The sequence below is a fragment of the Microtus oregoni genome, unplaced genomic scaffold (assembly GCF_018167655.1).
Source record: "Microtus oregoni isolate MIOR12 unplaced genomic scaffold, Mior012 000017F_ref0000208, whole genome shotgun sequence".
NCBI lineage: Eukaryota > Metazoa > Chordata > Mammalia > Rodentia > Cricetidae > Microtus > Microtus oregoni.
Genome location: NW_024543076.1, coordinates 3,038,144 through 3,054,195, shown reverse-complemented (window position 1 = coordinate 3,054,195; position 16,052 = coordinate 3,038,144). Strand labels below are relative to the sequence as shown.

The 16,052-nt window shown below is 51.9% G+C and overlaps 1 protein-coding gene across 1 annotated transcript; it reads right to left on the bottom strand.

Moving 5' to 3' along the window:
- Positions 1 to 299: 299 nt before the first annotated feature.
- Positions 300 to 15,286, bottom strand: Igfbpl1 (insulin like growth factor binding protein like 1). Its single transcript, XM_041667841.1, has 5 exons — positions 14,835 to 15,286; positions 6,210 to 6,319; positions 5,441 to 5,557; positions 2,048 to 2,205; positions 300 to 743 (listed from the first exon to the last, which is right to left on the bottom strand). Exons 1-4 carry the CDS (start codon positions 15,268 to 15,270, stop codon positions 2,056 to 2,058), a joined length of 813 nt encoding a protein of 270 aa, XP_041523775.1. The 5' UTR covers positions 15,271 to 15,286; the 3' UTR covers positions 300 to 743; positions 2,048 to 2,055.
- Between the last annotated feature and the right edge of the window lie 766 nt (positions 15,287 to 16,052).

The window sequence follows — 16,052 nt, the reverse complement described above, 5'->3', positions numbered from 1 at the left end:
CCGCCACCTACAGATGCCACCCAGTTTCCTTTCTTCAGTGTGCCAAGCAGAAGTCAGGTGTCTGCTGTCGGTCTGCTGGGAGAATACTGGTTTAACAAGTGTGCAGCTTGCTCAAGCAGCTCCTGAGTCTGGCAGAGGGTCCTACCTACAGCTAAATCCTCACAACGGGGAGAAGGGGAAGAGCCACCCGAGTGGTCCATGCCAGGAATGAAGTGACGACTTTGAAAAGAATGCCCGGGCCCTACTCCCTAGGGCCGTATCACTCGAGGAGGGTGGGGCCACAGGGAGCTCAAGGAGCATTCAGGCCAAAGCTGTGGTCACAGGTGGAAACCACAACCCAGAGGAGGGAAAACACCCACCCCAGTCACCTCGGACAGGGCAAGGGACCCCCTTCCCGTCATGACAGTCACAGATACCAAGTCACGAGTCAGTCAGCACATGCGTTGTTTTGAGCCCTTTAGAATTACAAACACACAGTGTGCGACCCATCCTGGGGCAGAAAGAGTTAAAAAAAAGAACTGTTCTAGAACAATTCATCCCCAAAATATAAAAATGCTACATGCATGTGTCTCCCCAGGGTCTGCCCTGCTAAAAACTACATCTGCGTAAGAATCTAGTGTGCGTTCCTTTCTTAAAAAACATACAAAAAGCAGTCATCGACAGGCAACTCCCCGGATTTTCACAGAGCAAAATGATCCACTCCTTGATGTCGCCATGGTGCTGTGACCGGTGTCTCCAGAAGCCTGGGAAGGAAGGGGGGGGGGCACATTAGAGGCAGAAGCTTGCTCTGTTGTAATGATCTGTGTGTTACATGCAAGGTGGAGGACATGATGCTGGGGTCCAAAGCCCTTCTCACTGAGGGATGCAGCCAGGGCTGATGGGGTGCGGGGCAGTCCTGGAGCAGTGAGAATATTTAAGACCAAAGGTCAGATATTCCAGGGAAGCAGACTCCAGCTTATAGGCAAGGACGTCTCAAGCCCCAAGAAGCCCCGAGATGGCTGTACAGTGGTTGGAAGCATTTCATTCCAGGAGACATACAACCAAGAGCTGGCCAATAGTGCCTGCCTGCTGTAGAGGGAGCTCAAGACGTGGATATAAACCACGTTATTATAAACAATATAAAACAACACATATTCTCGTGTGTATCATGCGTAATAGGAAACTTGAGTACTAGGAATACAACTTGTAAGATCTGATTTCCCAGCCTTGCAGAAGTCCTGTGGTTTTACACTTCCATGTTTTTCTCTCTCTGTTCCTAGGACCTCCGATGGCCTACAGATACCTGTCCTTCAACCCCAGCGCCACTTCCTCAGTGACATCTTTCCTTCAATCTCCCCAGTGTAAAGACTCTCTTGTCTCATGCCCATGGCACTCCCTGGATGGTGGTGATGGTTGTCATTTCTCCACACACACACAGAACTGACAGAAGGCAGTCCAGCGAAAGCAGTCAAAAGGAGCAAGGGGTTAGAACCACAGCAAAATTCTGCTTTTAAGAATGTCCATCCCAGATGGCTCGGCAGCTATGAGCACTGGCTGCTCTTGCAGGAGACCTGGATTCAGGTCCCAGCACCCACATGGCAGTTTACAACCATCTGTAACTTCAGTTCCAGGGGACCCAATGCCCTCTTGTGGTCTCCACAGTATTAGACCTTGCTGGTCAGTCTTGACAGTGTTATCTGTTCATGACGGCAACTCCCCTACCTGTGAGAGGATCAGGCTGCCCTTTGGCTCTGGTGAGTGGTATGTGTGAGGGTGTGAGTGTGTGAGTGTGCGTGTGTGTGTGTCCCACTTCATCCACCTAGCACAGCTGTGTGACTTGCCATGGCCAATGATCCATCCGCAAATATGACATCACTTTGGAGCAGAAACTTGCAGAAACTCGAATGTGACTACGTATTGGGCTCCTGCTCATCTGTCTGCCATAAGGATGGACATGACCCGCCCTGAGGCTGCTGCTCCAACCTGGTTTTCATTGAGAAATCAGTGGAGCAGAAGTCGTGTCTCTCACGCTACTGGGAGGGGGACAGAAATGACGAGGGCTGTGTACCGTGTTCCTCACAGGAAGTCAGCTGGAACTGGGGAGTGGAGGCTTTTGTATCTGCTCAGATCGAGGACTGTCACGGTGCCGTGGGACTGGGCCTTGCCAATAGCGTTGGTCGCGTGACAGTGGTAGACTCCCTCATCTTCCTTCCTCAGAGGGTTGATCTAGGAATACAACAGACAGGTTTATACGACTGCACGTGGCCCACATCACACTCAAGCCTTATTCAGCGCTCTTTCTCTTCAAGCAAGCCTCTCACACTCACTGTGTGGCTGAGGAGGATCCTGAACTCCTGATCTTCCGGTTTTCACTTCCAGTGTGCCAGAATGAGAAGCCTGTGCTACCACACGGGATTTCCACGGCACTGGCAAACTACTGCCGGGCCTCCTGCGTGCTAAGCAAGCCCCCCTCAACTGAGTCACGCCCCAGCCTGCACACAGTTCACAATGACAGGGCTGCTCGATTGTTGCTTTTCAGAATTGGACTCTGCCTCCTTAGGGACCCTCCTGAAGGGCCTGCTCCTTGCTGTGGCTCTTAGTTTTAGTGGCTTCTCTGTATTCTCAGCCTTTATTGTAAGCTGCCTGGCCTTTCACTAAAGGTGACAAGGGCTGACTTTGAGCGAAAAATGCATAAATCTTAAGGACAAACATCTACCCACCAAAGAAGATTGCCAACGGTTCTTTATGGGGCAGCCTTTACAAGAAACCATCAAGAGACCTTGTTCTCAACTTTTTCCACACATAAAAAAAGAGAGAATGCTTGATTGGAAGCTGTGTTCCAAGTCCCTCACCCAGAACTGGTGGAAGCGGGCAGATATCCCCTGAGAGCTTGCTGGAGTTCACCACCACGTACACACCCACTCCCGTCTCTTTTGGCTTCTCCTGTAGCAACAGCCCTACCCACCACAAACCATCACATGGTACAGGCAGTCAGATACACAGTATCAATGAGGGTGTCATGTATCAGTTTCCTCGGGGACTGAAACATTCCGCCCACAGGGAAACTCCTTAAACAGGAAGGTAGACAAGAACATCAGGAAGTCCCTGAAACCGACTAGATTCACTAGGCTCCTCCATGCCAGAGTAGGCAATGAAAGAGGAAAGTCCCCCTCAGATGGAAAGAAGCTGAGCTGCAAAGGCCCTCAGACCAGACCAGCTGCCTGGAAGAAGCAGAAACCCACTGGGCTGCCTGGAAGAGGTTTAGACCAACTGAGGCACCTGGAAAGGACACTTTACATCCTCCTGAGCTGCCTGCAGGCTGTGCAGTGTGACCAGGTTCCCAGGTCTGTGAGGGTGGGCTTGGTGGTGCAGCTGTTTTTGCGTCAGTTCCTACTAGTAACCCTAATAAAACTCATTGGTTCACTATTCACCAAATTGGACTTTGATGGTATCTGTACTTTAGTCTGTTATGGGAATCCCTATCTGGGGTGTGTAGGTGTGTGTGGGGTGTGTGTGTGTGTAGAATTTCTCCAGGAAAAGTTTTGTCACACAACACAGGGGAGAAGGGTAGGTGTTATTGATCTCATTTTATAGGAGACTCACAGGTATGCCAGAGGCTGTTAGGTCACAAGAAGCTAAGGCTAAGAAAGCAACAGTGACTGTCCAGCCTCAACCTTAGCTCCCGTTGGTGTGATTTTTCAAATAAATGGCATTCCCTTATTTTAGCAAAAAATGTTCTGAGCCTGGTTAACAATGCCCTGCAGGGGCTCCGGTTCCCTCTCTACCTGTGGCCTTAGGCAGGTGCATTAGTTTCTCATAGTTGCTGTAACAAACAGTCCCAAGTTTAGCAGCTTGATACAACATAAATTTATCACCTTCAGTGTGGGTCCAGCATACTCACATCTGGGTATGTTCAGCATCCCTAAACCTTGAGGGAACAGTGTGTTTTCTTGCCTTGGCCAGCTTCCAGGGGACACCAGCACAGTTATGGCACCCTCCTCCACCGTCAGTTCAGTAACAGTGGGAGCACCTCTCAGCCTGTCATACTTCTGCCTCCTTCTCCCTCATATAGACTCACCTTTAGACTAGACTGGCCTCGCTAATCCATTAAGTTTTTTAAGACCCTAATGCATGTGACTTACCTGCGAATCCCCCTGGGCAATCTCATCTTAAAGCCTTAAAGCCCCGCCCCCTTGCCACACGGGACTGCCCATTCACAGCTGGGCACTGGGACATTTTAGGGGGCCACTGCAACAGGTCATTTATTGTGGTGGTTGGAATGCAACTGCCCCCCATAAGCTCACAGGGAGTGGCACTATTAGGAGGTGTGGCTTTGTTGGAGTGGGTCATGGCCTTGCTGGAGGAAGCGTGTCACTGTGGGGGAGGGCTTTGAGGTTTCCAATGCTTAGGATACCACCCAGTGTCTCAGTCGGCCTCCTGTTGCCTGCAAGATGGAGAATTCTCAGCTTTTCTCTAGCACCAGGTCAGTCTACACGCTGCCATGATCCCCCCCCCCCCATGATGATAATGGACTGAACCTCTGAACTCTAAGTGAGCCACCCCAATTAAATTGTTTCATTGATAAGAGTTGCCTTGGTCTAGGTGTCTCTTCACACTAAAGACCCTAACTAAGATACTTACACTCTTGGGCGCTATCTAACCTGCCCCGCCTACTCCAGTGGGACATAGACAGGGGCAAGGTGGATCTGGTGGCACACACCAGTTACTGTGTGGGCTGGAGCAATGGGTTCAAGAATTTGTGGTCAGCCTGGGCAACACAGTGAGACCTTGTCTCAAAATAACATTTTAAATGTTTAAAAATGACACTTATTTATTTGTGTATGTGCATTATCTAGAAACACGTGTATGGAGATCAGAGGACAGCTTGCAGAAGTCAGGTCTCTCCATCCTCCATGTGGGTCCTGGGGTTTGGACTCAGGTCAAGCACCTATACCCCCCCAAGCCATCTCATCAGCCTTCAAAATAAGAATTTGAAGTGAGGTCCTGGGTTCAATCCCCAGCAAAGCCAAAAGGAAAGAGTAGGGAACAGTTTTAAAAGTGTAGCGTGTCATGGGAAGACAGAGGGCCGTTTGCTGATAATATCTGAAGAGTTTCTGCACCCTGATAAACTTCTCTGCCGACGCAATAATTCGAATCAGACCAAATCAAACCGAATTAGAGAAGGCCCAGGTTTAATGGATACAAACGCTCCCAGATGGTTTTTGAGCCCCGCAGAGAAGAGCTGGGGAAGGAAAACCAGAAAATCACGTTTGTTCTCTGGGGGCGGGGACAGGTGGGGCAATTTAAATACCCTGTGGGCGTGGTCTTGAGCATCTCTGGGGAGGGGTCATTGTTTGGCTGGCTTTCTTGGAGAAGGAGTCTAGACTAAGGCGACTCCCAGGGGAGGGGGCTTGGGATGGAACATCCACCCGAACAATATCCAATAATCCAAAATACTCACCAAAATCCAGGATGTGGTCTCATGGTCAGAAGGGCCCCCACGCACCTGGACAGCTATATTGACATGGTCTCCCGGCAACTCCTCCAACTCCTCAGTGCCCTCAGGAGATCCCACAACCTATATGAGGCAGAGAAAGCATATACAGTTTAGAAAATAATTCTGAGCCAGGCTAACCCCACCTGCAACCTCCCTGGACTCTATTGCAGAAATCAAAATGCCTGTCATTCTTAGGCAAACAACTCAGGCTTCCTTGATTAAAAGTGTCTCTTCGGACAGCACTGCCTGCTGGACATTGAGGTTGCCAACTTTTCCAAAGGGTGGAGGAGGGTGGGAATAGCTGTGAATTTCACAGCTCTCATCGGGGCTGTTGGGGGAAGGGACCAACTAAAGTTGTGACTTTTGCCAATTTCTCAGAATCAACCATCAGCGTTCAGGACGGGATTGGGTCTCTGTTACCAATCTGTTGTCTAAGGACCCAGCAGCTGAGAGTTCGCCAGCTAGCAGAGCTTTCTAGGCACCAAAGCGACCAAATGAACAAACGGCACGGGAAGGAATGCCACCCCCTCCTTTGGAGAGAGCTCTAGGGTGGCAGCTTGGTGGCACAGGGCTGGAGTGTCTTTGTTAATCCTTCGGCCCACATATAAACACACCTAAGGAAAAACCGTTACCACCCACGGCTCCTTCTGTCTCTGGTCTTCTTCTCTCCCACGTAACACAACACATGGGTACAAGCACACAGACAAGTGTAGACATGCTTGGAGAAAATTACCTTCTTCCAGGTGATGACGGGGGTGGGCACAGCCTTCACCTCACAGGAAAGGAACACTTGAGCCCCAGTGACATTGTGAACATCTCGAGGTGGCATGAGGACCACAGGAGCTGCGAGAAGACAAAGGAACAATGCTTTACCCTGGCAGGTCAGGAGCCCAACCCTGGGCTCTGAGGGCCCACAGGAAGCCCTTCGAGGAGGGAGTGAACCCCTAGGCCTAGGATCTGTAAGCCGGTCTAAAGGGGGGAAGCAAGGTCCAGATGTCCGGTGGTCAGTGGTAGAGTTTGGGTCTCAACATGCCCTCTCCCTGAGTTCCCCCAACACCTCAGCTACCATCTGCTTATTTAATACCGGCTATGTAGCTCTTAACACCGAGCTATCTCACCAGCTCCTAAGATTTAATTATTTATTTATTTATTTATTTATTATGGTTTTTCGAGACAGGGTTTCTCTGTGGCTTTGGAGCCTGTCCTGGAACTAGCTCCGTAAACCTGGTTGGTCTCGAACTCACAGAGATCCGCCTGCCTCTGCCTCCCGAGTGCTGGGATTAAAGGCGTGCGCCACCAACGCCTGGCTTAAGATTTAATTCTTTACGTGAAGATAAACAAACACATCCATCATTAGGGAACAACATTGCTCTTAGCTTCAATGATTTGGTAAAAATTACGCATACACTAAAGAACTGTTTTAAAGTATATTTCTTGATGATTTATTATCCATAAATATTTGATGCTTTTCTGCTTGCTTACTTTATATACTCTGCACTCAGGGTCACATAGGGATTTCTCAGGTCTTACAAGGGAAGGCTTAAGAACCCTGAGGGTTAGGGGTGGTGTCAAGTCACTAAGGGCAGAGAAGCTCTTCTGCCTCTGTGTTGGGGCAGGGGGGGGGGCAGCTCAGAGAAGAGAGACTTGGGTTTTGTTTCTTTAAGAGGACCTGAGAGCCTGCAACACAGGTTAGACCCTTAGTTCACCCTTCACACCTAGCTTCTTAAACATACCAGGGATCTCTTCGGCTGGCGTCAAGTCTTATCCTGAGATACCTTGATGCTCTGACCTTCTCTGTGCTCAGGCCTTATTGTCCCTATTCTTCCCCAACAGGGGGGTTTCCTACCTGCAGGCCTCACCACACAGTCAAGTCCTAAACAAGGGTTCTGTTCATATTTGACCAGCTGCATCCCAGCTGGCCTCGGGGGTCCAGGACTCTCTACCTAGTCACACCCGTGTCGGACAGCAAGCCCAGCCATGAAGTCTGGCAAGGCCAAGGCCTGGCCATGGGAAGGCTGTCAGCTCTTGCCTCTTCTCTAGTGACTTGAGGAGACCCTTGCTTGCCTGGGCTGTGGCGTGAACCAGCCATGGAAGGAGAGAGCAATTACTGCCGTGGCCTGACATGCAAGCGAGAGCCAGGGACAGAGGTGGCAGAAAGATCACTAGATGAAGAAAACACGGCACACGAAAGAGGAATGCCACCGTTCTGGAGTCAGCGAACCAAACGGAATGGCAGGGCCTGTGCCCACTGGGATGTGGCTACAATTAGATAAGAGAACAAAGGGAGAGGGACAAAGTTGGTCACAGTGAAGGGTGCAGGGGTGGAAGGCCAAAGAAAGGACAGATGGCGTGGGCTGCCCTGTGGGTGCTAGGGATCAAACCGAGGTCCTCTGGCAGACCAGCCAGTGCTCTTAACTACCAAGCCAACAAGGAAAGGAGACTGGTATAGCCCCTCCAGACACAGTGAGGGCAGACCTTGTCAAGCCAGCGCCTGAGTATCTGCACACCCCTAGGGATGGAGAGCTCACTGCCTACAGAGCCAGGCCTCGGAGAGTTCTCTGATCAAGTTCACCCTCATAGGAGATGCTTCCTTCCTCTGTCCTCACCACCGATGATGCCAGCGCTGGAGTCCTTGGCACAGTGGCCCACGCCAGGCCACCTACCCTTGCAATCAGCCACGCTTTCAGCTCTGCCCGCACGACTGCTCTCCAAGGCCATGTCTAAACCTACAGCCAAGATTGCAGCCAGAGCTCCAGTGAAGAGAGGCCCCAAACTTCCAGTGTGCCCTACGGCCACAGGGGCTGCCTGGCAGAAGCCCCATCTGCCACAACAAAGAGGGGCTAATTTATTCACATCTCCCTGCCAGCACCTCCTCACAGCCACACAGGCGCTTCCAACCACAAGCCTGTCCCCAAAGGGCCGTGGGACAGCCACACCGCCTGATTCCAGGGCCTTCAATAGGTTCCAGAGGGACGCTCCGTCAACGCGTCTCACTTCCCTTCAAGTCAAGTCATACATTTTAAATGAGACTTCATCACTCCCTTTCAGGCCTAAATGAATAAACCAGTAAATCACATTTCCTGCGCGCTCCTCGAGAGTCCCCCTTCCCTCTCTTTCAATAACTACAATTAAGAAGCACTGTCTAGGGAAAGCTGCCTTTGCCACCGCTTTCACGGCAGGAAACACCATTTCTTTTACAAAAGAGCCGCTCCCTCCCCCCCCCCACACACACCCGCTTTCAGTGTTAAAGTGACCTTTCCCGATGCGTTTATTTATCTATAAATTCGCATGCCGCACACTACTCATTCTGGTGCGCAGATCCCCGTCGGACTGATGCAGAGGGCTGGGAAGTCACCATTGGAAGCAGAGCAATTCTGTGGCCTTGTAAGATTTCCTCAGGCCCCTGCTGTCAGTCATCTTCTTTTAATTTGGATGTATCTGGCATTAAATTTGCGTTCTTAGCCGTAACAGCTCTGCACAATCAATAACACTTGTGGTAATAGTACAGCTGTTCACGCCTTCCTATCCCGCAGTCCTATCGGATGCCAGAAGGGGGAGCTGCACAGGGCTAGCCCAACCTCCTTGGTGGGGGGTGTGATTCCTCTTTTTGGTTGTGGAGATCAAGCCCCACCTCAGAGCTGACAACTTCTTGCCTTTCCCCCCAGAGGACTCTACTGCATCCTCACATAAGCCCCGGAAGGTTGGTGTTTTACCTCCCATTTCACAGCCGGGAGCTCAGGCTTACAAAGGCGAAGAGCCTGGAGGAACAGGGGCTCAAATTCCATACAGTTCCATACTAGCTTTGATACTGAGACAACTGTTATCTTGGTGGGCTCCATCCTAGAAGAGGAGGGCAGCTCTTAAGAGATCGTGTCAAGGGGTCCCAGGCAGTGTTTTGCTGGGAGGCCTCACAGCTTACAGGGTAGAGTCGGAAAGTCACAAGCTGTGACAAGGCCAGGATACAGAGCCAACTCACCAGAGAGAATCCAGGCACCAGCTATACAGGGCACAGCCATGGGTTGAGGCACTACTGTGAAGTGCTCTGTGTAATTGGGAAGCTCATGAAGGGCTGGCTACCAGTGCTTTCGTGAAGACTGATCACACAGGTATTGAATGATGAACCAAAGTCTCAGGTCCCCAGATGGGTGGATAAGTGACCTCTAAAACTCATGTGTTGGAAGCTGAGATCTTAGTGTTACGGTGGTGGTGGTGGTGGGGTGTGTGTGGAGGTGACTGTGGATGGTGGTGGGTTGCGGAGGTGTTGGTGTGATCAGGTGGTGATGGTGGTTGTGGGGCTGCCCATTCAAGAAGTGAAGCCCAGCAAGAGGTCTTTAGATCACCCTAAGTACGATCTCAGAAGGGACTGTAGGGTTCTGGCGCCTTCTCTCTTCTGCTTCCTGGCTTGGGAGGGGAGCAGTGCGCTCCACCACACACTCCTGCTGTGTTGTGCTGTTCTCGCCAGCGGCTAAGAGAGAAATGGGGCTGTGGATTCTGGACTGGAACCCCAGGACCAGGAGTCAAGACAGAGCCATTCTGTCATGGTCACTGGTGGTATTCATGGTGGTGAAATGTCAGCATGGACCACACTCTGTCATTTAGGCAGTAAGCCACTCTCCTCGAGAGTTCCAGGAATGGTTAGCTTTCCTTAGGTCCAGGTTTTCCAGGGCCAGTCACTGGCCAGCCTTGCCAGCTGTCATGAAGTGCCAGTCTCAGGCATGATTTGGTCTCAATTATCCACACATCACCTCCCAGCAATGCCCACGAGGGACCGCCCATAACACTAGCAGGGCAACTCTGGTCCATACACTACTCAAGTGTGATAGCAGGTGCCAGTGACTCCCAGAGGCAGAAAGGACGGTATGGTGGGCAGGAGTGAAGGAAACCCACTTAAAGTTCTGCCTATGCTGAGTATTCAGTCTCAGGTGGGGCTGCTGCGGAACAGACACAGGTGCCCATCCTCCTTGGAACCTGAGTCAGGCTGTGGCTGCCTGGCACTCTTCCCATTAGGTCTGTGGCAAGACAGAGACATTATGGTGGAAGGGTAGAATGGAAGAAAGCTGTCCATCGAATGGCCGCCAGGAAGCAGAGGAAGGGAGAGAGATGGTTCTTGGGACAAGATTTCCCCTAAAGCATGGATGCCCAGTTACTTCCTCTAGTTAGGCCCGCCTCCCGAAGACTCCATCACTCCCAGGAGTGCCGCAGCTGGGGACTAAAGCTTTAATACACAAATCTTCCAGGAAAACTTCATATTTAAGCCACGACATACCTGCTGCCTGCCCTCCACAGGCCGAGTTGAGGAACACTTGAGGGCCCAGTGCAACCTTACACACGGTGTCATAAGGAGGGACCCAGAGACACAGTAGCCCATGCTACCCAGAACAGACCTTTCTTTTTGCTTGCAGCCCTCTACTGACCTCTGGTGACAGGTCCTATCTGGTGGTACCACAGGCTATGACCCTCAACCCTGAGGGTCTTCAGAGCTCAGGGAAACTGCAATAATTCAACACCCTGCAGGCTGGAGCTGGACAGCAGCGATCTTCAAAGAGCCCAGGACATAACTTCTCACCTCCGGGATGTGAGTGTTGCCATTATCCCGGAAGGAGCAGCGTTTTCCTTCCTGTCTACCTTTGACTGGAATAAAGTGGCTCTTCAGGGAGGCCAGTGGCTCCAGGCCAGTCCAGGCTTCTAAGAGGGTAAGTTCCATCTCTCTAACTCTTCCCGGCTCAGTACTTGCTTCCTTCTCATGCTCGCAGTGGTCAGGAAATCCAGGGTGGCACAGCTCCATCCATCCCAGGGCTACAGCAGGTACAGCCGCTCAGTTGTGTGTGGTCGGAGGAGGTAGGACCTCTGATAGGCAAAACAGTGCCAGAGAGACTCAGCGACCTGGGAGTCCAAGCGAGAGGCGGGTTGCGAACCCTTGTCTGCTCGGGAAGAGGACAACACTGCCCCACACCCTGGCATGCGGGAACCTAATGACAGCATCTGTGTCTGCGGTGTGGGTCTGCCCAGATGAAAGGACCTGCCTTGTTATTACTACATGTGGTGATCTGCCGCCCTACCCCTTCCATTAGATGAGTCCTTGGTGGCTGAAATGAAAGATCATCCTACATGCCGCAGAGATTCAAGTTAATGGTGTCATGGAAAGCAAGAATAGCCCGAGTCGTCCCCCAGGACCCTATCTGCTCGTATTAAGAGACACACAAGCAAAAAATTTAATGATCAACGTGCCAAACAGGCTTGATAATTTATGCCTATAATCACGGCTGGATGTGGAAGGAGCCCCTGCTTAATCCCACTGCCTGCAGCCTGTGATTCAAATCCCCTCCCTCGGCATTCATGAAAGGCTTTGGAACACGAGGCCCCTTCCTTTGTCCCTCTCACAAAGTGGCATTCACCGCCTCCTCTGGTTACCTGGTAACACGTACCCTGGGCTTGTAAATGGAGGAGGAATTCCAACCAAGGTGAATTTTCTGAGATTCTGGGGCTCAAGCTCTCTCGGAGAAGCTGCTGGGGCCCAGAGCCCCACAGGCTGGAGATGGAGGGCTGCAGTCTGCCAAGAGCCAGGCAGACAGACCTGGGGCCCTGACTCAGAAATGCCTTTTGGTGCGTCTCCATGTTCCCTTTTATTAAGGCAGTGGTTCTCAACCTGTCTGTCGAGACCTGTTGGAGGTCAAATAACCCTTTCATAGGGGTCACCTAAGACCATCGGACAACACAGATATTTACATTATGATTCATAACAGTAGCAAAATTACAGCCATGAAGTAGCAATGAAAATAATTTTATGGTTGGGGAGTCACCACAACTTGAGGAACTGTATTAAAAGGTCACAGCATTAGGAAAGTTGAGGATCACTGCGTTAAGGGATTAGGTTAAGACCTCCCTGCTCTCTCCAGTGACTGCAAAAATCAAGGACAGCAATGCATGCAAAAACAATGTCTAACAATAAAACAGTCACACATAGGTCTTCAATGTACAGGGCTCAAAGGATGCTCTCAATATTAGGCAGTGGGCAGTTTTGAGCAAAGGCTTCTGGGAAGGGCAGCATCTAGACCCAAATACCGTTTGCCACCACAGTCCAGCGGAGGCATCACTGGTCTCCACTGGGAAGGGGCTCATCAATATGTATGAACCCTCACTCCATTAAAGTGGAAGTACCTGGGTGCTGACGGCGTCTGGGAGGAGCTGAGCAGGAGTGACTGTCACCAATACTGAAGTAAAACTGTCTGTTTCCTTTCAAACGGGGTCCCCTGGGGCTTTGTTAAAAGTGCTCCTGCTGTGTCTCTTGAATTAAAGATGGCTTGAGGGCAGGCCAGAATGAGGTGTAGCCGGGAGTAAGGAAACAGCTCCCCTGTACAGGAACCCAGGCCTCCCTGAGAGCTTGTGGAGACAGAGGTGACAGGTAGACAACCATCAGGTCCGTCAATCTCGTGGGTGACACAAACCCTGGTGGAAAGGACAGCTGAGCCCAGGAGTGCCAAAGTCTGCCACTAATGAGGTGCTGGAAATTGGCTTCTGAATTGCTCCCTTTGGCTCCGAGGACCTCTTTATTCTCCAGGCTGGAGCCCAGGGCGGGCCTCGGAGCCCATAGATCAGAGCTGAGGGGCTGGCACATTTACTTGTCATTTGGTAATTTTCAGTGAATTAGGGGTGTGGGTTTTCCATCTGCCATCTGTCTGTACTCCGGTATCCATAGCAACCACCATCTGCCTGACTTAATATTATCAAGTCCACTCCTGAAAGAGTGCTGGACAAGGGGTTGGGACCTGGGAGGTGGCAGCCTTTCGTGGACATCTTGGACTAGTTCCCTGCGTCTTGGGTCTCTGGGTCTCCTCTGCGTAAAGGCGGCTTTGCACTATGTGCCTTGAAGGGGTCTTTCTCCTAAGAACAGAATGCCCCTCCAGGGAAAAATTACCCAAGCCCATCACCACTGGGAAGCTCTGGGCAGGGGGGCCTGGTCAGCATTTTTTCTGTGTCCTGTGTGTACCATTAGTGTTACCTGTCTCAGACAAAGGGAACTGCCTGGGAGCCAACTGCTGAGGTGGCAGATTGCAGCCGGTGACAGAACTCCAGGAAGGGAAGACGGGACTGTGTTGGTGTCTAGGGCAGGTACAAGCATTCCAAACAGAGAGGGAATAACAATGCCTCCCCTGGGGCCCTTGTGACTGGACAGGGAAATGAACCAGGCTCAATGTCACTAGGGGAGCCAGGAACTATCCAGGAGTACCTCCACCCCCCAGTCAGCACTGTCCCCCAATGGAGGAAGGACTAGGGAAGAGGCATGGTGACTTTTCTGTGTAACCCAGCCTGCTGCAGCCCTCACCGAATAGCACATGTCATGTTTCCCCGGATGGTGGACTTCCTGCCCTGTCTCCATCAGTTCACCAGAATACTGGATCTGAGCACATTTCCATGGAGTGTTTGGAGGGAGAAGAGAGTAACGCAATACCAAGCACTGTTTAAGGCCTGGAGAAAGGGCACCAGGTGTTTTTCTTAAAGCACTAACTTTGGCATTTGGTTTAGACTTTTCTCCTAGCTCAGGCCAGAAAACTCGAGAAGCCCGAAGAAGTACAGCCTTCATGATAGCATCCTGGGGACCAGCCAACCATCACACTTACCACACTTATCGGTCAGACACACTCTGAAAACTCCTGGCAAAACAGGCTAGTTTTTCCTGGACACGGACACTGATTTTTTTTTTTTAAATTACCCAAGACAGTAATCAGTTAGGGCACCAGGGAGGTGTGCAGTGTGATGCTGAGCTTTGAAGTCCCTGGCAACCCAGAGCTTTCTGTTCATTTAAGTGTCTTAAAACAAGACACTTCACATCACTTGCACTCTAGACTGGGGCAGACGCTGCGGTCCCATTATCTTCTCAGAGCTCAAGTTTCCGAAGGACTCATCTGACAGAAGCTCCCAGGGCCTTGGTTAATCTGGGTCTCACTGGATGCCCAGTATCCTGGTCTCTGTCTTGATGACTCTTCAATCCCATGTGGAACTCCTGCTGTCCGGGACCGTTCACCTTCCCTTCCTCTCTATTCAAGCAACCCACTTGACCCAGGACCCACTCCAATCCCATTTTCAAATAATTGCGATAGCAGGTTCTTAAGCATCCACCCTCCTGCTTGCTCTAGGGCTGGAATCTCCATGAAGTGTGGAAGGCAGCAGGCAGGGTGTTAGATTTCGCCCCATTCTTCCCCAACATGAAAGTAAGATGCGAAATACTGCTCCTGGAGGGGAGAGTGGGGCCCAGGTGGTGTCCACTTCTATGTAAAAAAATTCTTTGTCCTACACCTTAGAGCATTGGGATCCCGCTTTTCCCATTTGCCTGAGTCTTTTGGGGTCAAACCCCACTCACCGAACTCGCAGGGGCCATCGCGTGCCTTGTGCAGGTGGCCAGGGTGCACGCGGGGTGCGTGCCGGGCGCGCAGTCGTAGCGCGCAGATGCTGGAGTAGGAGCGGCCGTCGGAGCCACACACCGTGCCGCGCTGCGCGCACACGCAGAGTCCCGTGCCCTCGGGCGCCGTCTCCGTGGCGCGACTCGCACATACCAGGCCGGGACCACAGCGTGCGCCCACCCGTCCCCCACAGCTCGCGCCCTCGGAGCCCAGGCAGCGCGCACAGCAGCCGCACTCGTCTCGCGCGGCGATCCAGGGCGCTGGGCAGGGCGAGGGCTCGGGGCAGCGATCCAGCCGGCACAGGCCGCACTCGGGGTGTCGTCTGCCCGTGTCGCGGAGCCCGAGGCTCCGGGTCAGTGACGGCAGCAGCAGGAGCAGCAGCGGCAGACGCCTCATGGCCGGCGCCCGAACGGACGGCAGCAGCGCCTCTGTTCCGCTTAGCGCTAGGTGCGCGCAAAGCCACCGCGCCCGCCCCGTGCCTGCTGATTGGCCCGGCCTGCACCGCGGGGCGCCCCTCGGCCCGGGACCAGCTCCGCGCGGCCCAGAAGTCTCCAGAACAGCTCTGCCACCTCCGATTGAACTCAGTGGGAGACCCAACCCAGTTCAAACAATGACTTGTCCGCCAGCCCTAAATGTTAGGACTCTCGATCCTCCCACCAGGACGCCACTTTATGTTGTCCTCTTTCCAGTTTTGTTTGGTAACGGGACTCTCTAGTTTAAGATGTCAGATTTTATAAATGGATGGGTAGATTTCCTTCACGGCTCGAATCTCAGTTCCTCAGCCCTGCTGCCATAGGCTGCTCTGGCTATCAGGTTCTTGGGTATGTTTTTCAGGAATTGTTTCTGCCTGTACAAGCGTGGGTGAGCACATAACCCACTCCCCTCTTGTAAAACACCCACCGACACGGAAGGGCAGACTGATGTACGCACAGACTGTTGCGTTTTGTTTTGTTTTTTTGCCTACAGAATTCCACGTTTCTCACCTTTTTTTGTTTGTTTGTTTGTTTTGTTTTGTTTTTCGAGACAGGGTTTTTCTGTGGTTTTTTGGAGCCTGTCCTGGAACTAGCTCTTGTAGACCAGGCTGGTCTCGAACTCACAGAGATCTGCCTGCCTCTGCTTCCCAAGTGCTGGGATTAAAGGCGTGCGCCACCACCGCCCGGCTATCATGTTTCTCACCT